The sequence below is a fragment of the Anabrus simplex genome, chromosome X (assembly GCF_040414725.1).
Source record: "Anabrus simplex isolate iqAnaSimp1 chromosome X, ASM4041472v1, whole genome shotgun sequence".
Classification (NCBI taxonomy): Eukaryota; Metazoa; Arthropoda; class Insecta; order Orthoptera; family Tettigoniidae; genus Anabrus; species Anabrus simplex.
In genome coordinates, this window is record NC_090279.1 from 160,593,830 (window position 1) to 160,611,049 (window position 17,220).

Consider the following 17,220-nt stretch of genomic DNA (forward strand, 5'->3'; position numbering starts at 1 on the left):
TTAAGCAGAAATCTTCATAATATATAAAAAGAAATGGCAAATACTCAATTCAAATACATGGTCAAAATTCAAGATAATGCATGACAAGAACATACAGCATGCCAAAACCCAGGAATTCAACCCAAACTTTTCCTTCATCAATGATGTTTAACTCACCTTCTCTCAGAACCAGTGATGAGAGTTATGTTCACTCCAAAACACGTTTGGAAGTGCAATACCGCTTCCTAATAAAATCCTCGTCAGACTGATGTCATGATTAATGATTCTTTAGCACACATCCAGGAATTATTTCTAAAACAACTTATTTCTTTACAAAGGTTAACAGTCATTCCCCAAAAAGACTTATTTCTCAGTCATGAATAAATGAGGAATAAAGGAGATCAGTAGTGATGAAGTAGTGAATGCTCTGGTATTTGCAGATGATGTGGTGATTTGGGGAAAGGGAGAAAAGGATGTGAAAAGGAGACTGGACATTTGGAATGAAAATATGAAGGAGTTTGGAATGGTAATTAGTAAAAAGAAAACTGTAGTCATGCACTGTGGAAAAGAGAAAAAGAGAAGGCAAGTGAACATAGACGGAGAACGGTTAGAGAATGTAGAACAGATTACATATCTGGGTAGCATTATTAATAGAAGTAATGAAATCAACCCTGAAATTAATAACAGGTTAACTAAAGGTACAACATTTTATCATCAAGAGTCAGAGAGCTTTTATGGGATGACAAAGTACCCAAGAGAACTAAATTAACATTATACAAACAGTATTTCATACCAATTGTAATTGAAACGCTGGTAACCAATAAGAGACAAGATAGTAAGATCCAAGCAGTAGAAATGAAATCACCGGGCGAGTTGGCCGTGCGGTTAGGAGCGTGCAGTTGTGAGCTCGGATCCGGGAGATAGTGGGTTTGAACTCCACTGTCAGCAGCCCTGAAGATGGTTTTCTGTGGTTTCCCATTTTCCCACCAGGCAAATGCTGGGGCTGTACCTTAATTGAAGCCAGGGCCGCTTCCTTCCCATTCCTACGCCTTTCCTGTCCCATCGTCGCCATAAGACATATCTGTGTTGATGTGACGTAAAGCAAATAGCAAAATAAAATAAAAATTTTAAGAAAATCGGTTATAAAGACAAGAAGAGATAGAATTCAAAATATTAAATTCAGAGAAGCGCAAAATATAAACTGTTAGAACAGAACATACAGAAAGCAAGACCGAGATGGTTCGGACATGTAAAAAGATTGGAAAATGAACGGGTAGCAAGAAGGGAATTGGAAAGAGAAGTTTAGGGAAAGAGACCAGTTGGAAGACCGAGAAGAAGGTGGATGAATCAGATTTGGAAGGACATTAGAGAAGCTGGATTGGATGTGGCGGAAGTAATGGAGCTGGAAAAGTGGAAGGGCAGAAAGGAGTGGAGGAGGCTTGTTAACCACACCCGGGCGACTGTAGTGAGACATTGATGATGACGATGATGAAAGGAGATCATAATAAACTTAGATAATAATGCAACATTGATGGGAAATGTTTGCCTCTGTCTGACAACATTTCATATTATTCATGAATCAAACACACTAAAACCTAATTGCTCTTCAATATTTCAAATATCACCTATTTAATTCTCTTGGAAAAATCCTCGATGATGTGCAAGAGAAAAAAGAACTGCCTACCACTGCAAAAAAGCAGGATCAACAAAAATAATAAATTAGGAAATACAACACAATAACAAAAGCATGGGAAGTAAGATATTAAACACCTATTGTCACCAAACGCAACAAATAAAAAGGGTTATGGGAAAGATATCCATGGAGTTAGGTCAATACTTCAAAGAGTGCGGACATAAATATCATGGAATACGACGTGACACTGCCGTCGAAAGCTTAAGCTTACGTAATTCTTAATTCTGCTGCTTTATCAAAAAAGTTCCAGCTCTTCAGCTTTTACCTTCTGCCCTTCCAATGCATTTTACTCAACCAAGATCCTTTTCTCACACTTGCATTGCTTTCAGCATCTTGCAACATGGAAGTATCATAGAACCTCTTATTTTGAATTTGTATCCAGTGCTCTCTGATTTGGAACAATGACTCTTAGGGTGCCTTCCTGAAGTTAATGTTTAGGGCTCTACTAACATTTCCCTGGTAGTACACAGTAGCCAGTACCTAGAGCATTCTAGTAAAAGAATAAAGTACACAGTAAATGAACAAAGATATTGCCAATTTAAGCCAGAAAGCAAAATCAACAACAAACACCACACACTGATGTTCATGCATATTGTAAATCAAACATATTACCAGCATTCCAATTACAGGCAATGAATATTTCATCCAGAAACAACCAAACAACCTACTTGAATTCCTTTGTGTCCCTTTTCTGTAGTGGCGTTGTGTAAGTTTCCATCGAAGGCTGGAATGAAGATGTCACACCGTAGACTTGTTCATTCCTCCGGAACATTTCGTTTGGATCCCATCCATTCTGCAGAATTCAATAGAAATATATAGGTACATGATGAAAGGCTAAGGACATGAGATACAGAATGAGAAAAGGAACTCTATACAGATTTTACATATTTTGGAAAGGAAACAACATAAGTTATGCATGACTATACAAGGTGAAACAGCAACCCCTTTATAATTTTGGAAGATATGTAGTCCAGCAATATGCATTAGTTGTGATGAATGATATTTCCCTGCTTGCCAACCATATGATAAAGTGAGATAAGAGTTTCCACCTATTCACATTCCTGCAAACTTTTAGAAATCAAATATTGGAAGATTTTTTAATTCTTGGATTTCATCACATATACTGCGCCATGGTTTAAGTGAAAAATAAAGGACAGGATAAAAGGCATACGTATCTACAGTTACAACGCGAAGTGACCATTAAATTTAAAATTTTAAACTAGGAAAACATAAAAATGGTTACAAGAATATATATCTAATCATTCTCATAAATGACACATACGAATTATAATATTTATATCACACCGACACACGCAACAAAATGCATAATAGTTTGCTGTATTAGATGGCAAAATGAATGGAAATTTATAGGTATCTCTGAACACTTCGAGATAACGTTTGTTATATATATTTTGGCCATAACATGAAAAGAAAATACCAGAACTGCCACCGACACAACTCCCTAGAATACATTCAACTAATTAAAAGTATGCACTGAAATACGCGAGACTACCACATACATAACAATTCAGTATGTCTCATACATTACTAACAAACAACTTTGACAAGGGCAAAGCACAGAAACCCAAGAAAAAACATGTGGCCTACAACTACAACAAAACTATGCACACAAATGAGTGAATCACACAATAACAAACTCACTCTTTCATCACGATTAACTGAGTTACTTTTAAAGATAAAAATTTCATTGTTCCGTATTGAAAAGTATCAGTTAAAATTGAAATAATAAATAAAGAGGTTCAACCTATTCAATACCAAAGAATAAGAAATGCAGTGATTACATTCTTAATTAATAATAAGTAGAAGTGGTACCGGTTTCGACCCTAGTCCAAGTCATCATCAGCCGATTAAAACATGAAAAACAATGCATAGGAAAAAGAAAATAAAAGATCAAGTTCACTCCGGATCAGTAGAAGAGGCGATATAAAAAATGACGGGGGTAGACACTGTAAAATTCAGAAGAAGTAAAATGTAAGTCACTTAAAAGAAACAGTGCGTAATTTTCTGAGTGGCAGTATGGCACACGCAGTGTTAGGCAAAGTCTTATAATGTTTATGAAAAGCAGAGAACGGTTAAATGAGCTAGCTTGTATACACTGTTAGGCACAAAGTCATAACACAATCGAACACATATGAAGATCCATAGTCGTGCTGAAGCTGAAGATGAGTAGATCAATTGAAGTAACTTGCCAGCTCCCGGTGATCAGCGCAATATATTCAACATCAGGCAATGTGGTTTCAAACGCCAACGTAAAATGAAGAATAGCTTAAAGATCCAGTATTTGCTTCGGTTGCGGGAATATAGGCATATATAGATAAATGTAATAAAATTCAATATAATTGAATAAGTAATTGTGATCCTGTAGAATTTTTGGAACAGTTGGAACAGTCATTTTTTATATCACCTCTTCTACTGATCCGGAGTGAACTTCATCTTGTATTTTATTTTTCCTATGCATTGTTTATCATGTTTTAATCGGCTGATGATGACCTGGACTAGGGTCGAAACCGGTACCACTTCTACTTATTATTAAATAAGAATGTAATCACTGCATTTCTTATTCTTTGGTATTGAATAGGTTGAACCTCTATTTATTATTTCAATTTTAACTGTAACTGAGTTGCTAGCGCGCGCTAGCCTATCTTACTTGCAGGAGGATTGCCGTCCAGAATTCCTAGCTGTAAAGCATACACGCTGCTGTGGTGACGGACAATACACTCGCGAAATAAAGCATCAAATAAAAAACGCTTGAAAATGAGGTTGCTAAATTACACAACCACATACGAATTTATCCTTTATCCTACGAGAAGAGTACTGACCATATTGGAAGAAGTAAAAATAAATCAGAAAATTGGAAGAAGAGTTTAAAAATGGAACGCTTCTGGGTACATCAGAAGGGTCGGAAGGTATGCATTCAATACTTCATTTCCATGCATTATGTAGGACTAACACATCTTCGTCTTCTTCTTCTAATTAAAAAGTTCTTATAATTATTACAGTTGTCATAAATTGGTGTATTTTGATCTATACTTAAGCTAGAAAACTCTTAATGTATGTGCTACAGTTACTTATTTAGTTATCTTAAAGGACATTGTAGTGGCTCGGGCACACAAGACCTAACGGGACCAGCGGGGAGACTCCATAATTAATAACCTCTTACCGGCAGATAAGCAAAACATCAACTATGAGATGAGTTTCCCCAGACTGAAACAACCTTTAACACATTCACGCCCATCATATGAGCTGGCTATTTAAAGGGCTGGCCCAGCTATTCCAGCTGTTAGTGGCAGAGCAAACTATGAATTCTTTTCACAATTAGTTCTAAACTAAACAAGATATGGGAACAAAATTTTCCACATACCTCAATGAAGTCCTCTAGTATCTCTGTAGGGTATGGTAGGAAATGTCACACTTTCCTGGGTGAATGGAACCACACTTTCCACAAAAATAGCATGTTTCACTAATAATTTTATTTTTGAAGCACACTTTGCACCTTCTTGAGGGAAGCTTGATTGTATTTGATGGTGGAAACTTCAAGAGAATATGCTTTTTTCTCTTCCCATCTAACCTAAATGGTGGATCCTTGGCAGGTGTTCTTTTTGGCAGCAAAATCGCGGGACGTTGACTTGGAGCGGATGAGGTAGATGGAGCTGGGATGTTGGAGAGAGGTGACTGGTACTTGTATGTATAATATAACTATTTATAATAGTATTTAAATTCGCCTTGATCAATACACTCATTAAATGAAAGAAACATTATTAATTAAACCAAACACAATATTAACCTATCATGGTTAAGTTTATTAACAGTGGTACTTGTATGTCAGGTTCACGTTTTTCCTGGAGCAAGTTCCTAACTACTGTCTGCATGAAATTCAGAAATGTTTTTCATTTTTGAGGATTTGAGTTGTGGAAGAGCTGAAATGCATTAAAAAGTGAGCAGTACAGTAAATTAAAAATAAACCTTTTTGGCCACTTTATAGTTCCTCATGAAAGGATAGAGTGCCAAGTACTGGTCTGCAGTATCAACACCAGGCATGTGTTGATTATAATCGGTCACAGACTCTGGTTTCATTAGTATTTTTACAGATTTGTTTGTTTCGACCATTTCTGCCGAATGGATGGTAGTTACCATAGTAATAATCTTGTTGTCCCTCCGAGAAACAAGCAATACATCCTCGTCCCTCCTGAAAGCCTTTTACCCCGTTTGAGAATTGCCTGGTGTTCCTTTAGATCTATGGGTACACCCCTAATTGACCATATTGTTCCACATACGGCAGTGTTCTGTTCCCGTAATTGTTTCATGAGTCCAACGCTATTGTAATAATTGTCCATATAGAATGTATACCCCTGGCCAAGATAATTTTCAAGCAACTGAAAAACTGTGCTTTGTAAATTCGCACCACTTGCATCATTTATATTGTCCCTACATGCCATGGTTACACTTCAGAACGTGATTATACACACGCTTCTGCAATCACAAACCAACTAACAGCTAGTTGGGCCAGCGCTAGGCTACCTTAAGAAACAAAACCAAAAAAAGTGCATTGGGAGGGAAAATCACCATGGCCATATGGTTTCTGGTGAGTAGAAGTATTCATAAGGGTATTACCTTCATCTCTCTCGCACATATTTGTGACCAAATTAGATCCCAGCTGCGTAGCAACGGCTCCAGTTCAAGGTTGCGCTTATCCAGGCTAACTCGGACGGTCCACAGCACGGTCACATGCTAAAGGCAATAACTCGGATACGGGCGTGAATGTGTTAAGATAACTAAATGACATAGCACATACATTAAGTGTTTTTGAGCTTAAATCTAAATTAAAATACACCAATTTACAACAACTGTGATAATTATAAGAACTTTTAAATTAGAAGAAGGAAAGATACTGCAAACCATAGGCAAACATCAGTGACTTAAATATTTTTAGATGACTTCTTAAGTGTTATTTATAGGACCCATTGTCTGTGTCAGGTCTACTGCTTGTTTACAGACGGTGCTCTGACATCCAGGTCTGTCGATATACACAGTGTGCAAAATTTATGACCATTCAGTTAGTCTGTAGGCCAGTTCTTGGTGAAACACAGGTTCCTTTTGCTCCAATGCCACTAGCCCCTCAATGATCAGCATACATTTCATTCTGAGTTTGTCCTATTGCCTTTTGCACTTGTAGCACCTCAAATTCCACTGATGTAACCACTGCTCTCCGTGCTGTCATCAGTCAACTGCAATAAACACCTGAGCCACTTCACTCGAGTGCAATCGTGTTTTGGATATGTAATACATGGAGCATCAGTTTATAACAGGGGCCAATGACCTTCGATGTTAGGCCCCTTTAAACAACAAGCATCATCATCATCAGTTTATAACACAGGCCAAGTTCATGCCACATTCAACAGGTAAAACATCAGTATGTTACTTAGTTCACTATAGGGTGCGGGAGACCTCTACATAGCCCGACGTACATTCACCATGCTCATCAATTCATCATACTCGTCAAACAACAGCCTACTAGTATGGCAGCTATCAGTTTCATGGAAATAAACATGTGTCATTGCTATCCTCACTGCTTCCCGATTAACACCACAGTTATGTACCATTTGCTTTTATATAAACAGAAATTCCCGACATCACTTATATCCTAGACTGAAATTTTCTTTAGTATTCATCTATTATTATTATTATTATTATTATTATTATTGATTTAAGCCCACTAAGGAGCGCTGATGACTAGTTCCTTCTCGATGCTCTTCTTTGTTCTTAATCTCTCTTGAGCCCTGCTGATAATTTCTCCTTTCTCTCCTGTGAAAAGGGCTTCGACTTCTAGGAACTCTGGGTGGTGGGGTCCAAGACTGTACCACAGCACAAAATTTGGAACGATCTTCTATATCAATGTCTGAAATCCCAGCCGAATCCAAGTCCTCCTGTACTTCATTAAGCCACAAGCTTCCAGTCATGTAGCTTTTAACCAAAGAGAAAAGATCTTCTTGGTAAGCCTGTTGCTGTCCATTTGTTGTAGGTGTCCTTAGAACTTAAGCCTGCTACGTCGCATGCTGGTATTGGCTGATTCTGTCGATGCAGCTCAGAGTTCGATTTAAGTCTGTAGGTTCCATCTGGGAGCAATCTCGGTCCATCAATTTTCCTGATACGTCTTTCGGCTTTCTCTAGATCATCTATGGTACTTTTTTTTTCATTAGGAGGGTCTCTGAGGCGTACAAAAACTGTGGTCTGACAAAGGTTTTGTAATGACAGATCTTGGCATTTTTCGAAATGCACCTCTTATTATAATGGTTGTGGGATAGTTGGTATGCTGCATTGATTTTCTTACACCTTTCTACGATGGATGTACCGTCTCTACCATTGGGGTGGACCCATTCACCAAGATAGCGGAAGTGACCGACTCTCCCAATCGTTCCATGTATGGTTGTCAAAGGGGGGTTTCCGGGATGCCGAATCTCAAAGTACTTAGTTTTGTCGTACGATATGTGTAATCCTACCTTCAGCGCTATCTCATGCAGGGCTTCGATAGCAATGACAGCATCCTTAAAGTTGTTGGTTAGGATTGCAATGTCATCTGCGAATGCTAGGTACCTGATCTCAATCTTTCGGGGTCCCGGCTCCAATGGCAACTGATTTGATTTCTAGATTCCTCAGTGTACATTCCCAGTTCTTGATGACTTTATCAAGCACTAGATCAAACAGAATGGGTGAGAGGCCATCACCCTGTCGTACTCCAGTTTTTATCTTGAAACTCCGAGATAGTTCTCCCCTGAACTTCACCTCAGATGTTGTATCCGTAAGAGTCTGTTGGATGAGGGTGCGTGTGTTGTAATCAACACCTCGTTCTTGCAGTACGGAGAAGAGTGTCTGGCGGTCAATGGAATCATAAGCTTTTTTAAAGTCGACGAAAACCACAGCGATGTTCATACTCCTTACTTGTTTCAGTTGGAGAATGGTTTTTAGGTTGAAGATCCGCTCGGTACAGGACAGTCCCCACCAAAATCCTCCTTTATATTCACCAATCCTTTGATCACATTGGCTTTCTACATTGTCCAGTAAAATCCTTGACAGCACTTTGTATGCTACTGACAGCAGAGATATCCCTCGGTAGTTGTTGACATCACTGCGGTCACCTTTTTTATGTAAAGGGTGTATGATAGCTGATTTCCAGTCATCAGGGATCCTGCCAGTCTCCCAGCAGTCGATCAAGATCTGGTGTATGGCCTCTGTGATCGTATTTCCACCTGCTTTTAGAGCTTCCGCAATGATGCCATCTTCCCTGGGTGCCTTGCAGTTCTTAAGATGTCCGATGGCATTAGCAACTTGCTGCATTGTTGGTGGGTTAGATGGGAGGTGTATCTCTAGAGGATCTTCAACAGGTAATCTTTCCGTGGGCTCTTCTCAATTGAGCAGCTGCTCAAAGTAGTTTGCCAAAAGTTCCATGTTCCGGTGCTTACAGGTGACCGTCTGTATTCTTAAAGTGAAGACATTGTGCTTTATAACCCGAGAGTTCCTCTTTGAAGACCCGATAAAAGTTTCTGGTGTTGTACATTTTCAATTCTTCATCTAACTTCTCCAGTCTGGAACGATTGTAAGATCTTTCCACAAGTCTGATGGTCTTACTCAACAGTTTCCACATCATTCTGAAATTTTTCCAGTCTTCCTTTCGTTTAGTCGAGTACCACTTCGTAGACGCTGCAGCGCGCTCATCAACTGCAAGATCGCATTCAGTATTCCACCATCTACGTCGTCTCTTCCTTCGAGGTTGTCCGAGGTTATTGGTCGCTTCGCATATGGTGGACTTCAGTTGGTTCCAGTCTTTCATACCTCTTTGAAAGATGTCAGTTGCAAAACGTTCTTTATTCTCCGACAGGGATTGGGGATCAATCCTTGGTGGAACTGTGGTAGAAGGTATCTTTTGTTTGGGCAGTAATCTTTATTTGTGTGAAGAAATGGTCAGAATCAACATTTCAACCTTTACGAACTCTGACATTCATGATCTCTTTCCTGCATTTTACACTGATTGCAACATGATCGATTTGAAATGATCCTATAGCTGCGTTCGGTGATTGCCAGGTGGTCTGGTATTTTGCCTTTCTGGGGAAAACTGTGGACATGATCTTCAACTGATATAATCTATACCGTTCAATTAAGTGCTTGCCGTTGGTGTTTTTCGTCTATGTGCCGTGTAAGGCCCCAGTATATCTTGGTACTGTCGTTCTCTTCCCAGTTGAGCGTTGAAGTCACCTACGAGTATTTTGACATGGTGACCGGGGATCTTACCGATCTCGTCTTCTAGCATCTATCAGAAACTTTGGACCTTTTCAGGGTTCTTCTTATTGTCGTCATTAACTGGAGCATGTGCATTTACAACAGAGTATCCCTTGTTGCAACATCTTAGAGATAACACGGAGATGCGTTCGCTATGTGATGTAAATCCGATGACAGAATCCATTATATCACGTCGTACTAAAAAGGCTGTACCAAAAACACTGGAGCCATGTGTGTGCTGTTTCTCCTTGATTACTCTATAACCTTCTGACTCAAAAGCCGGACCATCAGTAAATCGGGTTTCTTGGACTGCTGTTATTGCAATCTTACGCTTATGCAGGATGTCGGTGAATTGCTCGAGTTTTCCGGTCTTACAGAGGGTTTGAATATTGATGGTTCCAAAGTGTGTGACAGTTTTGGGTCTCAATAGGTTGGTGATATTGGGGAACTCCGACTTTCCCCCGCACGATGAGGTCAGGCTCTCCAGAATCCGAAGGCCTCAATGCGCCACCATTGGTGACGGGAGATTGGATACTCCCTGGGGTAGTGACATCTGCGTCGTTGTTCACCGTATTTGAACTAGTAAAGAAATTTACTAGGGGTGAAGACTAAACGCCTTCAGCGTTGGCCACTCCGAACCTTATTCAGGAGCGTTGATTACAATGGGGTTGCCACTCCCAAAGGCATTTTAGAGCTACTGCCAGCAATTATTTAGGCCGCCCCTTACATGGGGAAGAGACGCCCTTGCACCCGCCCCTGACATGGGAAACAGATGCTGCTGATGCCAACTGATCATTTATGTGTTTTACATTTTTACTTTACTGGCTATGATAATGCCACAAGTCACGAGAATATGGATAAACAGATTTTAATGAAAATCGTAATACATAAACTTGGGGAATAAGGAACTACAGTCTACGCTATAAATTATTTTATATGATGCCCTAATATCACAGAGAAAATGGATAAACAGATTTTAATGAAAATCGGAATATATAAACTCGGGGAATAAGGAACTACAGTCTACGCTATAAATTTTACAAGATGCCCTAATATCACAGAGTCAGAAGAAAACTAAATATGAGTGTCTGTGGCTGTCTGCGACCTGGTCATTCCAGCGCTGGAACTATGGACTGTTAGATCCACAGTGTAGTACTGTTCATTAAAAGTGATAAAATGTGCGGTTTTTCATTAGATCGAGTATTTCATATGATAACTGTGGTAGGATTAAGACAGCAGTGGGATATCGATGCAAATTTCTTAAATTATTATTTTAAATTTTTTTTTGGGGGGGGGGGGCGGGGAGATATTATTTTGTTTGGACTTTTGAACTTAGAAAAATTCTGTTTTGGATCATTTAGCAGTGAATTTTAATATTTTTGTTTGTTACCTAACTTGTCTAACAGCAAATGTAACCGTTAAAAGGCTGATTACACAAACATCAAAAAATAATAATAATAAAAATAATGAATTTATGAACACAGTAAAACGAACTCAAGGTTCAACAGAAGCGGAGAACTACAAAACGTAAACAACAGGTTGGGAAATATGACAACTACAGAATGGATGTGGAAAGCGGCATAAAACACTGCGAGTAAAATGGAACGTATCCCTTGTGAAGGAACTAATCGCAGATGGTAATTTTTCTTGAATATATTTATTTCAAATGAAACAAACCAAAACTCATCATAGAAAGAACTAAACAAACTCATTTATAAGATAAATGTGTTAACTGCATCTGCAGATATGTCCAATGTACCAAGGAAAATTTTAAGCTCCACTAAAGTATATAACAATTCATGATGATTTAAATGAGGGCTAACCCCAATCTACACAACGTAGGAAAAAAAAGAAAAGAAAATCCTAACACAGAGGGACAGAAAACTTGTATCAGTACCTAAAACGCTTCCAGTAACGAGGGTAGATTTTAGGTGCATGTGTTAAGAGATACAGAGCTCAGGGAGGCAAACCCGAGGAAAAAGTTCAATTACATGTTAGTTACAAGGTAAGAGAGAGAATTGCTCCCAAAACAAAGTTCACGATCTTAACTGAAAAGCTAAATCATTTCGACAATTTTAGTGGTGAACGTGAATCTCGAGGATAAACTCCTGCACAAGAAAAGAAATAATTACATTTAAATGAAGTTAATGTCCAAAATAAAAGAAGAAGAAAATAGTGCTTACCCCAAGACAGGTACCCCATGACGGGAGCGATGCAGAACCGTGTCCGCTCTCGAGGATGGTAAAAAATCAAAGACGCAGAGACTACCTCGCTCTCACGGTAGGAGTGGGTAAGATCGAGAAACAGGAAATGGTGCAAACACCAAAAGAACCAATCAAATTACAGGCTTCATCTCGGACTTTCACATTCGCCAATTACATTTGATCTTATTTTCACCAATCAGAAGTCTCTTCTTTCTTGCTGATCTAGAAAAGTCTTTTATGCAACGGGAAATGTGCTTCTAAAACAGTGCGTGTAGGTATGAATCAAGGATTCATTGAACCTTACAGGCTTACGCCCAATACATAGTTCAAATCCATTAAACAAAGTACAGAGATTATAGCATACAGTAACATAAATTTAACGGCAATCTGCGCTATCATATGGCCCATGATCAACTCTTGTTGTGATCCAAAGGCCCTGGCAAAAGACAGCCAGATAATAAAAGCTAAACTAATAAAATAAATAACCTCGGCAGTCGGCATACGAGGTTTAAACAACCTTCGTCTCGCCTCCTGCTGAGCTTGCAACCTGGCGCAATCCAGACTGTATGCTGACCTCTCTTCTGACTGACTTAGGTTGCAAACTCAGCCTAGCGTTGCATCATCTGCTGTGCTGGTGAACCACATACTCTTTACGTATTATTCATATTCTGCACCAATTCCTCCTCTTTCTGCTCCAAATATACCACTGAGCTATCCAATCTCATCCAAATTACCTTAATTCATCCAATCACTGAACTTTCTAGCAGTTTCCTTTCTTGTCACTCAGCCTCAACTAACCACTCTTCAATTCAGATTACTCACAATCAGATACCACCCTTAATCACCACTTACATTACTATGAAAAAGCCACAATCTCACCCTTTCCTTTCATGTCACTCAACCTCTTAAAATAACAAACGTAAACCTCCTATCCTCCTAGCTTTCAACACCCACAATACCTTATAAACTTCACATCCCAAATCCATTTCAAATTACCTTGTAGTGTATTTTACTCTCCAACTCACATCCAAATTACCTTAATTATACTCAAATCACTAAACTTGTCAATACTAAACCCAACCAACTCCATATTTCAATTTCTCATCCATCTCATCAGCTAACCACTCTTCAATTCAAATTATTACACTTTCCTCGTCTCATCATCTAATCATTCTTCAAGGATTGAAATGCATTTATTTCCGCTTCCCCCATTTGGAGGTTACCAAGTACCACCTCCACCCACTTTAAACTCTTATCCTTAAAATTACCTTGTATACTCAACCAGCCCTACGTGAACACGCTACCTAAGTATTATATACCACTCTCCAAACATACCACCGTCTACCTCACCAAAATAAACTCATCTCTTTCCAACACCATTCCAAATATACCACATTGAACTTTCCAATCTCATCCAAATGACTTTGATTCCACTCTAAATTCACTCATCGTTACCAATTCTCGATCATTTCAATCACTGAACAATACAATAGACAGACCACAATCTCACATTTTCTTTTCTCATCACTCAGCCTCTTATAATCAGATAACACACATAATCACTACTTATATTACTATAAATAAACCACAATCTCAATTAGACTCAAATCACTAAACATCTACTGACTCTTTTTACTTAACTTTCTACTTCCTGTCACTACACCCTCCTCCTTTATATCCTTACCCCATAGATATTTTAAACTCATGCTTCTCCCTTTCCTCAAAAAAGTTTCCCCTTTACTGGATGTCTCTTTTATCTCTTTCTGCCCTTCGCAATACTTCTTCATTTCACAGATAAAGTCCTCTGTGTCCACCTCCTTATATGCTTTCCTGGTATCGGTCCTGACTGCTGTCAACGGTGACATGTTAATCACAGCGCTCTCTCTCTATCAATAATTCTACACGGGTTGCCATGGAGCTTGTCTCTATACTGCAATAATGTCTCCTTCCTTCCTCAGAACTTCCCACCTCCAAAGCAGTTTCTATGACCTCGTTGGACCCTGATTTTCCCCTTACCTCATGTCCATCTTCCTGGGAAGGATTCCCGCTGCTAGCCTTTCTTCCACTCTCGTCCCCGTATCTTCATCCTGTTTCATCTTTTCTTCTAGTTCTAGTAAGTCTATTACGGACCAAAGTCTTATCCACCTGCCATTAGTTACTGCTAATTGCTGCCCCCTGATGTAAGCTTTCAGTCCTTGGTGTCTGGCCCTCACCATGTGCTTTTTAAGAATTTTTAAATTCTTCATCCCTTCACTTCCCATGTCTCTCTTAATCCAAATTTTGTCACTCTGGATTGTACCCGCGTTTCTGATCACTATCTCGGCCATCAGAGTAGATAGCAATTTCACTTTTATAGGCCTGCTATTCTGAACTTTAAGCCATTCTTGATTTTCAATTTTCCCTGCATAAGCTTCACCATTTTATATACTGCGATTACTTTGTCTTCTCTCTTATCCTCTGGCACACCGTACATAAATACGCATTTCTTTCTACGATCTTGATTACTGACCTCTACTTCTGATTTCACCTTCACCACTTCCTCAACTAATTTTTTGTTTTTTCTCTTAATGATGCAATTTCTTTACCATTGCCTCCCACTTTAGTTGCTGTATCGTCTGTTTTTTTCCTGGAACTATTTCTTCATATTGTCGAACTCCGTATTCTCCTGTATCATATTTTTAAGTTTCTCAAATGGGCAAACTTCTTCTACCACCTTTTTGACCACCTTCCTAATTATTTCCACGTCTTCCCACCTCAAGCTTCCGCTAGAGCTCAGCCCAGGATTTAATTCCACACTACGATAATTAACATTCATCATAATCACCACTGCCGCCAGCATCATCTCCCCCATCATGCCCAGTTCCATCTTGCTTGCACCATTTTTCATTTCTTCTTTCTCCCTTGCCATCTTCCTGTAACTGCCCTATATTGAATCACACCGATCATCTTCCTCGTCACTCTTCGCTTCACTCCTGCACTCCCCTCCAACACTCCCCTTTCGGACTACCATCACACTCTACCCACCACATTCATACTCGTCCCTTGCCTAAGCTGTACTAACGTGTAGGTACACGCTGTTACACAAGTTAGATAACAAACGAAAATATTAAAATTCACAGATAAATATCTAAAACAGAATTTTTTCTAAGTTCAGAAGTCCAAACAAGATAATATCTTATACAACACCAAAAAAAAGTTTAAAACAATAATTTAAGAGTTTTTCATCGATTTCCCACTGGTGTCTTAATCCTGCCACAGTAACATTGCTTTTAATCGCTACATTCCTACTCACAATATTGTAAGGATCTATGTTGACTTCAGTTGAGAAAACCAAAAGACAGTCTTTCTGAGAATTCCATAGCGAAGCACGGGTACATCAGCTAGTTTTATATTATTTGCAAACCTACAAGGAGTGATGTCTTCAGGTAGCCTATCAACAGCATGTGGCATACTACTACATTTTAAGGGGTACTTGGTTCACTTGCTATAAAAAGCACACAAGGTAAACAAAATATTTACTAAATGTGTTGCATGAGATATAAGTCAATATAGACGAAAAGAAACAAAGCATTAAGAGCAAGTAAAGAGCGAGGCGAATAGCTCTCAAGTTAGTGACAGATTATCCAAAAAAACAGTTATTCAAACCAATGCTTAAACCTCATCTATCTACCATGTTAGAATGATAATCCTTCAACCAAAAATGATAATTTTTGTAAATATAGTATTTACTTGTGAATGGTGCCACATGTATTCTTAAACATAATACACAAAATATAATTACACTACTATCCCTTAAAATAAACAAGGCCTGCATTTGGTGGTATAAACCACAAAACCAAAATTCAACCTTTATTGATTTACCAGTAACTTTAAACATCGGTCACTGTGTTGTTCTGAAATATTGTAGTACGTAACTCAGGATTTTCCTTCGTTGCCGTAAGACCTGTGTCAGTGCAACGTAAAGCAAACAGAAAAAGAAATTCCCTGAATGACTGGAAGACATTGTTGTAGTAGCAGTGTCTACACCCCAGGTAACAGAATCAATCAACAAAATAAAACGGATAATTGTATTAACCCTTTCCGGCCCTTAGCGCCCGAAAGCGCCTGACTGTTCATTTAGCCTTCCGGTCCTTAGCGCCCGAAAGCGCCCGGCTGCATTATCTGCATTCGTCTGCGATCTGTGCGATAGTTTTTTATTTTTCTCATCAGAGAAGTGTTTATAAGGCATTTGTGAACACGCAGTGCAATCTACAAGCCTTAGGGAATAAATGAAGAGAGATAATCTGTCTTGACGTTGCCCAGGCAACGGTCTTGAACTTCCGCAAGCGCGGGTCAGCTGTTTCGTCCGTAAACATGGCAGGATTGAATATCGCGTGTATTGAAACTGAGCTGAATATGGGCGAAAAAAGTGACACAGAATCCTTGAGTAGGGGTGCAGGTGAATTTTTAATGAGTGAATAATGTATCAACGAAGATAACTTTAGTGATAACAGTGATATGAATGAAAACGAATATCGATAAATCGGACCTGATGGCGATGCCACGGCAATTCAGGTAACACAAATATTACGTTTCGTTACTCCGAATGATTAAATGGATGATGTTGAACCTGCGCATATTTCGGAAAGAGAATTAGGGGAAAGAGATTGTTTTTAGTTATGTTAGGAGGAGAAAAACTATTCAGTGACATAGCCTATTGCGCATATAACAATGCAGTCTTCAAACAGTCGCATTCCGGTAAGATAAAAACAGAATGGGAAGACCCTTGCCCAGATGAAATAAAATCTTATATACATGGGCATCATTCCACTTCCAAGATCACGTGATTATTGGTTTTGAGGGATTCAGACAAAATGGGAATGTGACAAATGCAGACTGTCTCTGTGTCGAGTATCATGAGGAGAAGGGGGGGGGGGGGGGGAACACATTATGACTCAATAACAGAGACATGGATGTGATGGTATATTTTCTAATGTTATTGAAAATTTGAATTCATTGTGACCAATAGTTTTTACCGTATTTAACTTTTTCTGAAACAATACGGTCTGTTTA

General features: G+C 38.9%; 1 protein-coding gene across 3 annotated transcripts in view; it reads right to left on the minus strand.

Moving 5' to 3' along the window:
• LOC136886330 (ataxin-2-like protein) overlaps nucleotides 1-17,220 on the minus strand; it is a 214,277-nt gene that overhangs the window by 96,511 nt on the left and 100,546 nt on the right. For all 3 annotated transcript variants that reach the window (XM_067159062.2, XM_067159063.2, XM_067159064.2), the window contains one exon: nucleotides 2,341-2,465. In XM_067159062.2, the coding sequence (XP_067015163.2) occupies nucleotides 2,341-2,465 (125 nt within the window). The remainder of the gene's footprint in view (nucleotides 1-2,340; nucleotides 2,466-17,220) is intronic.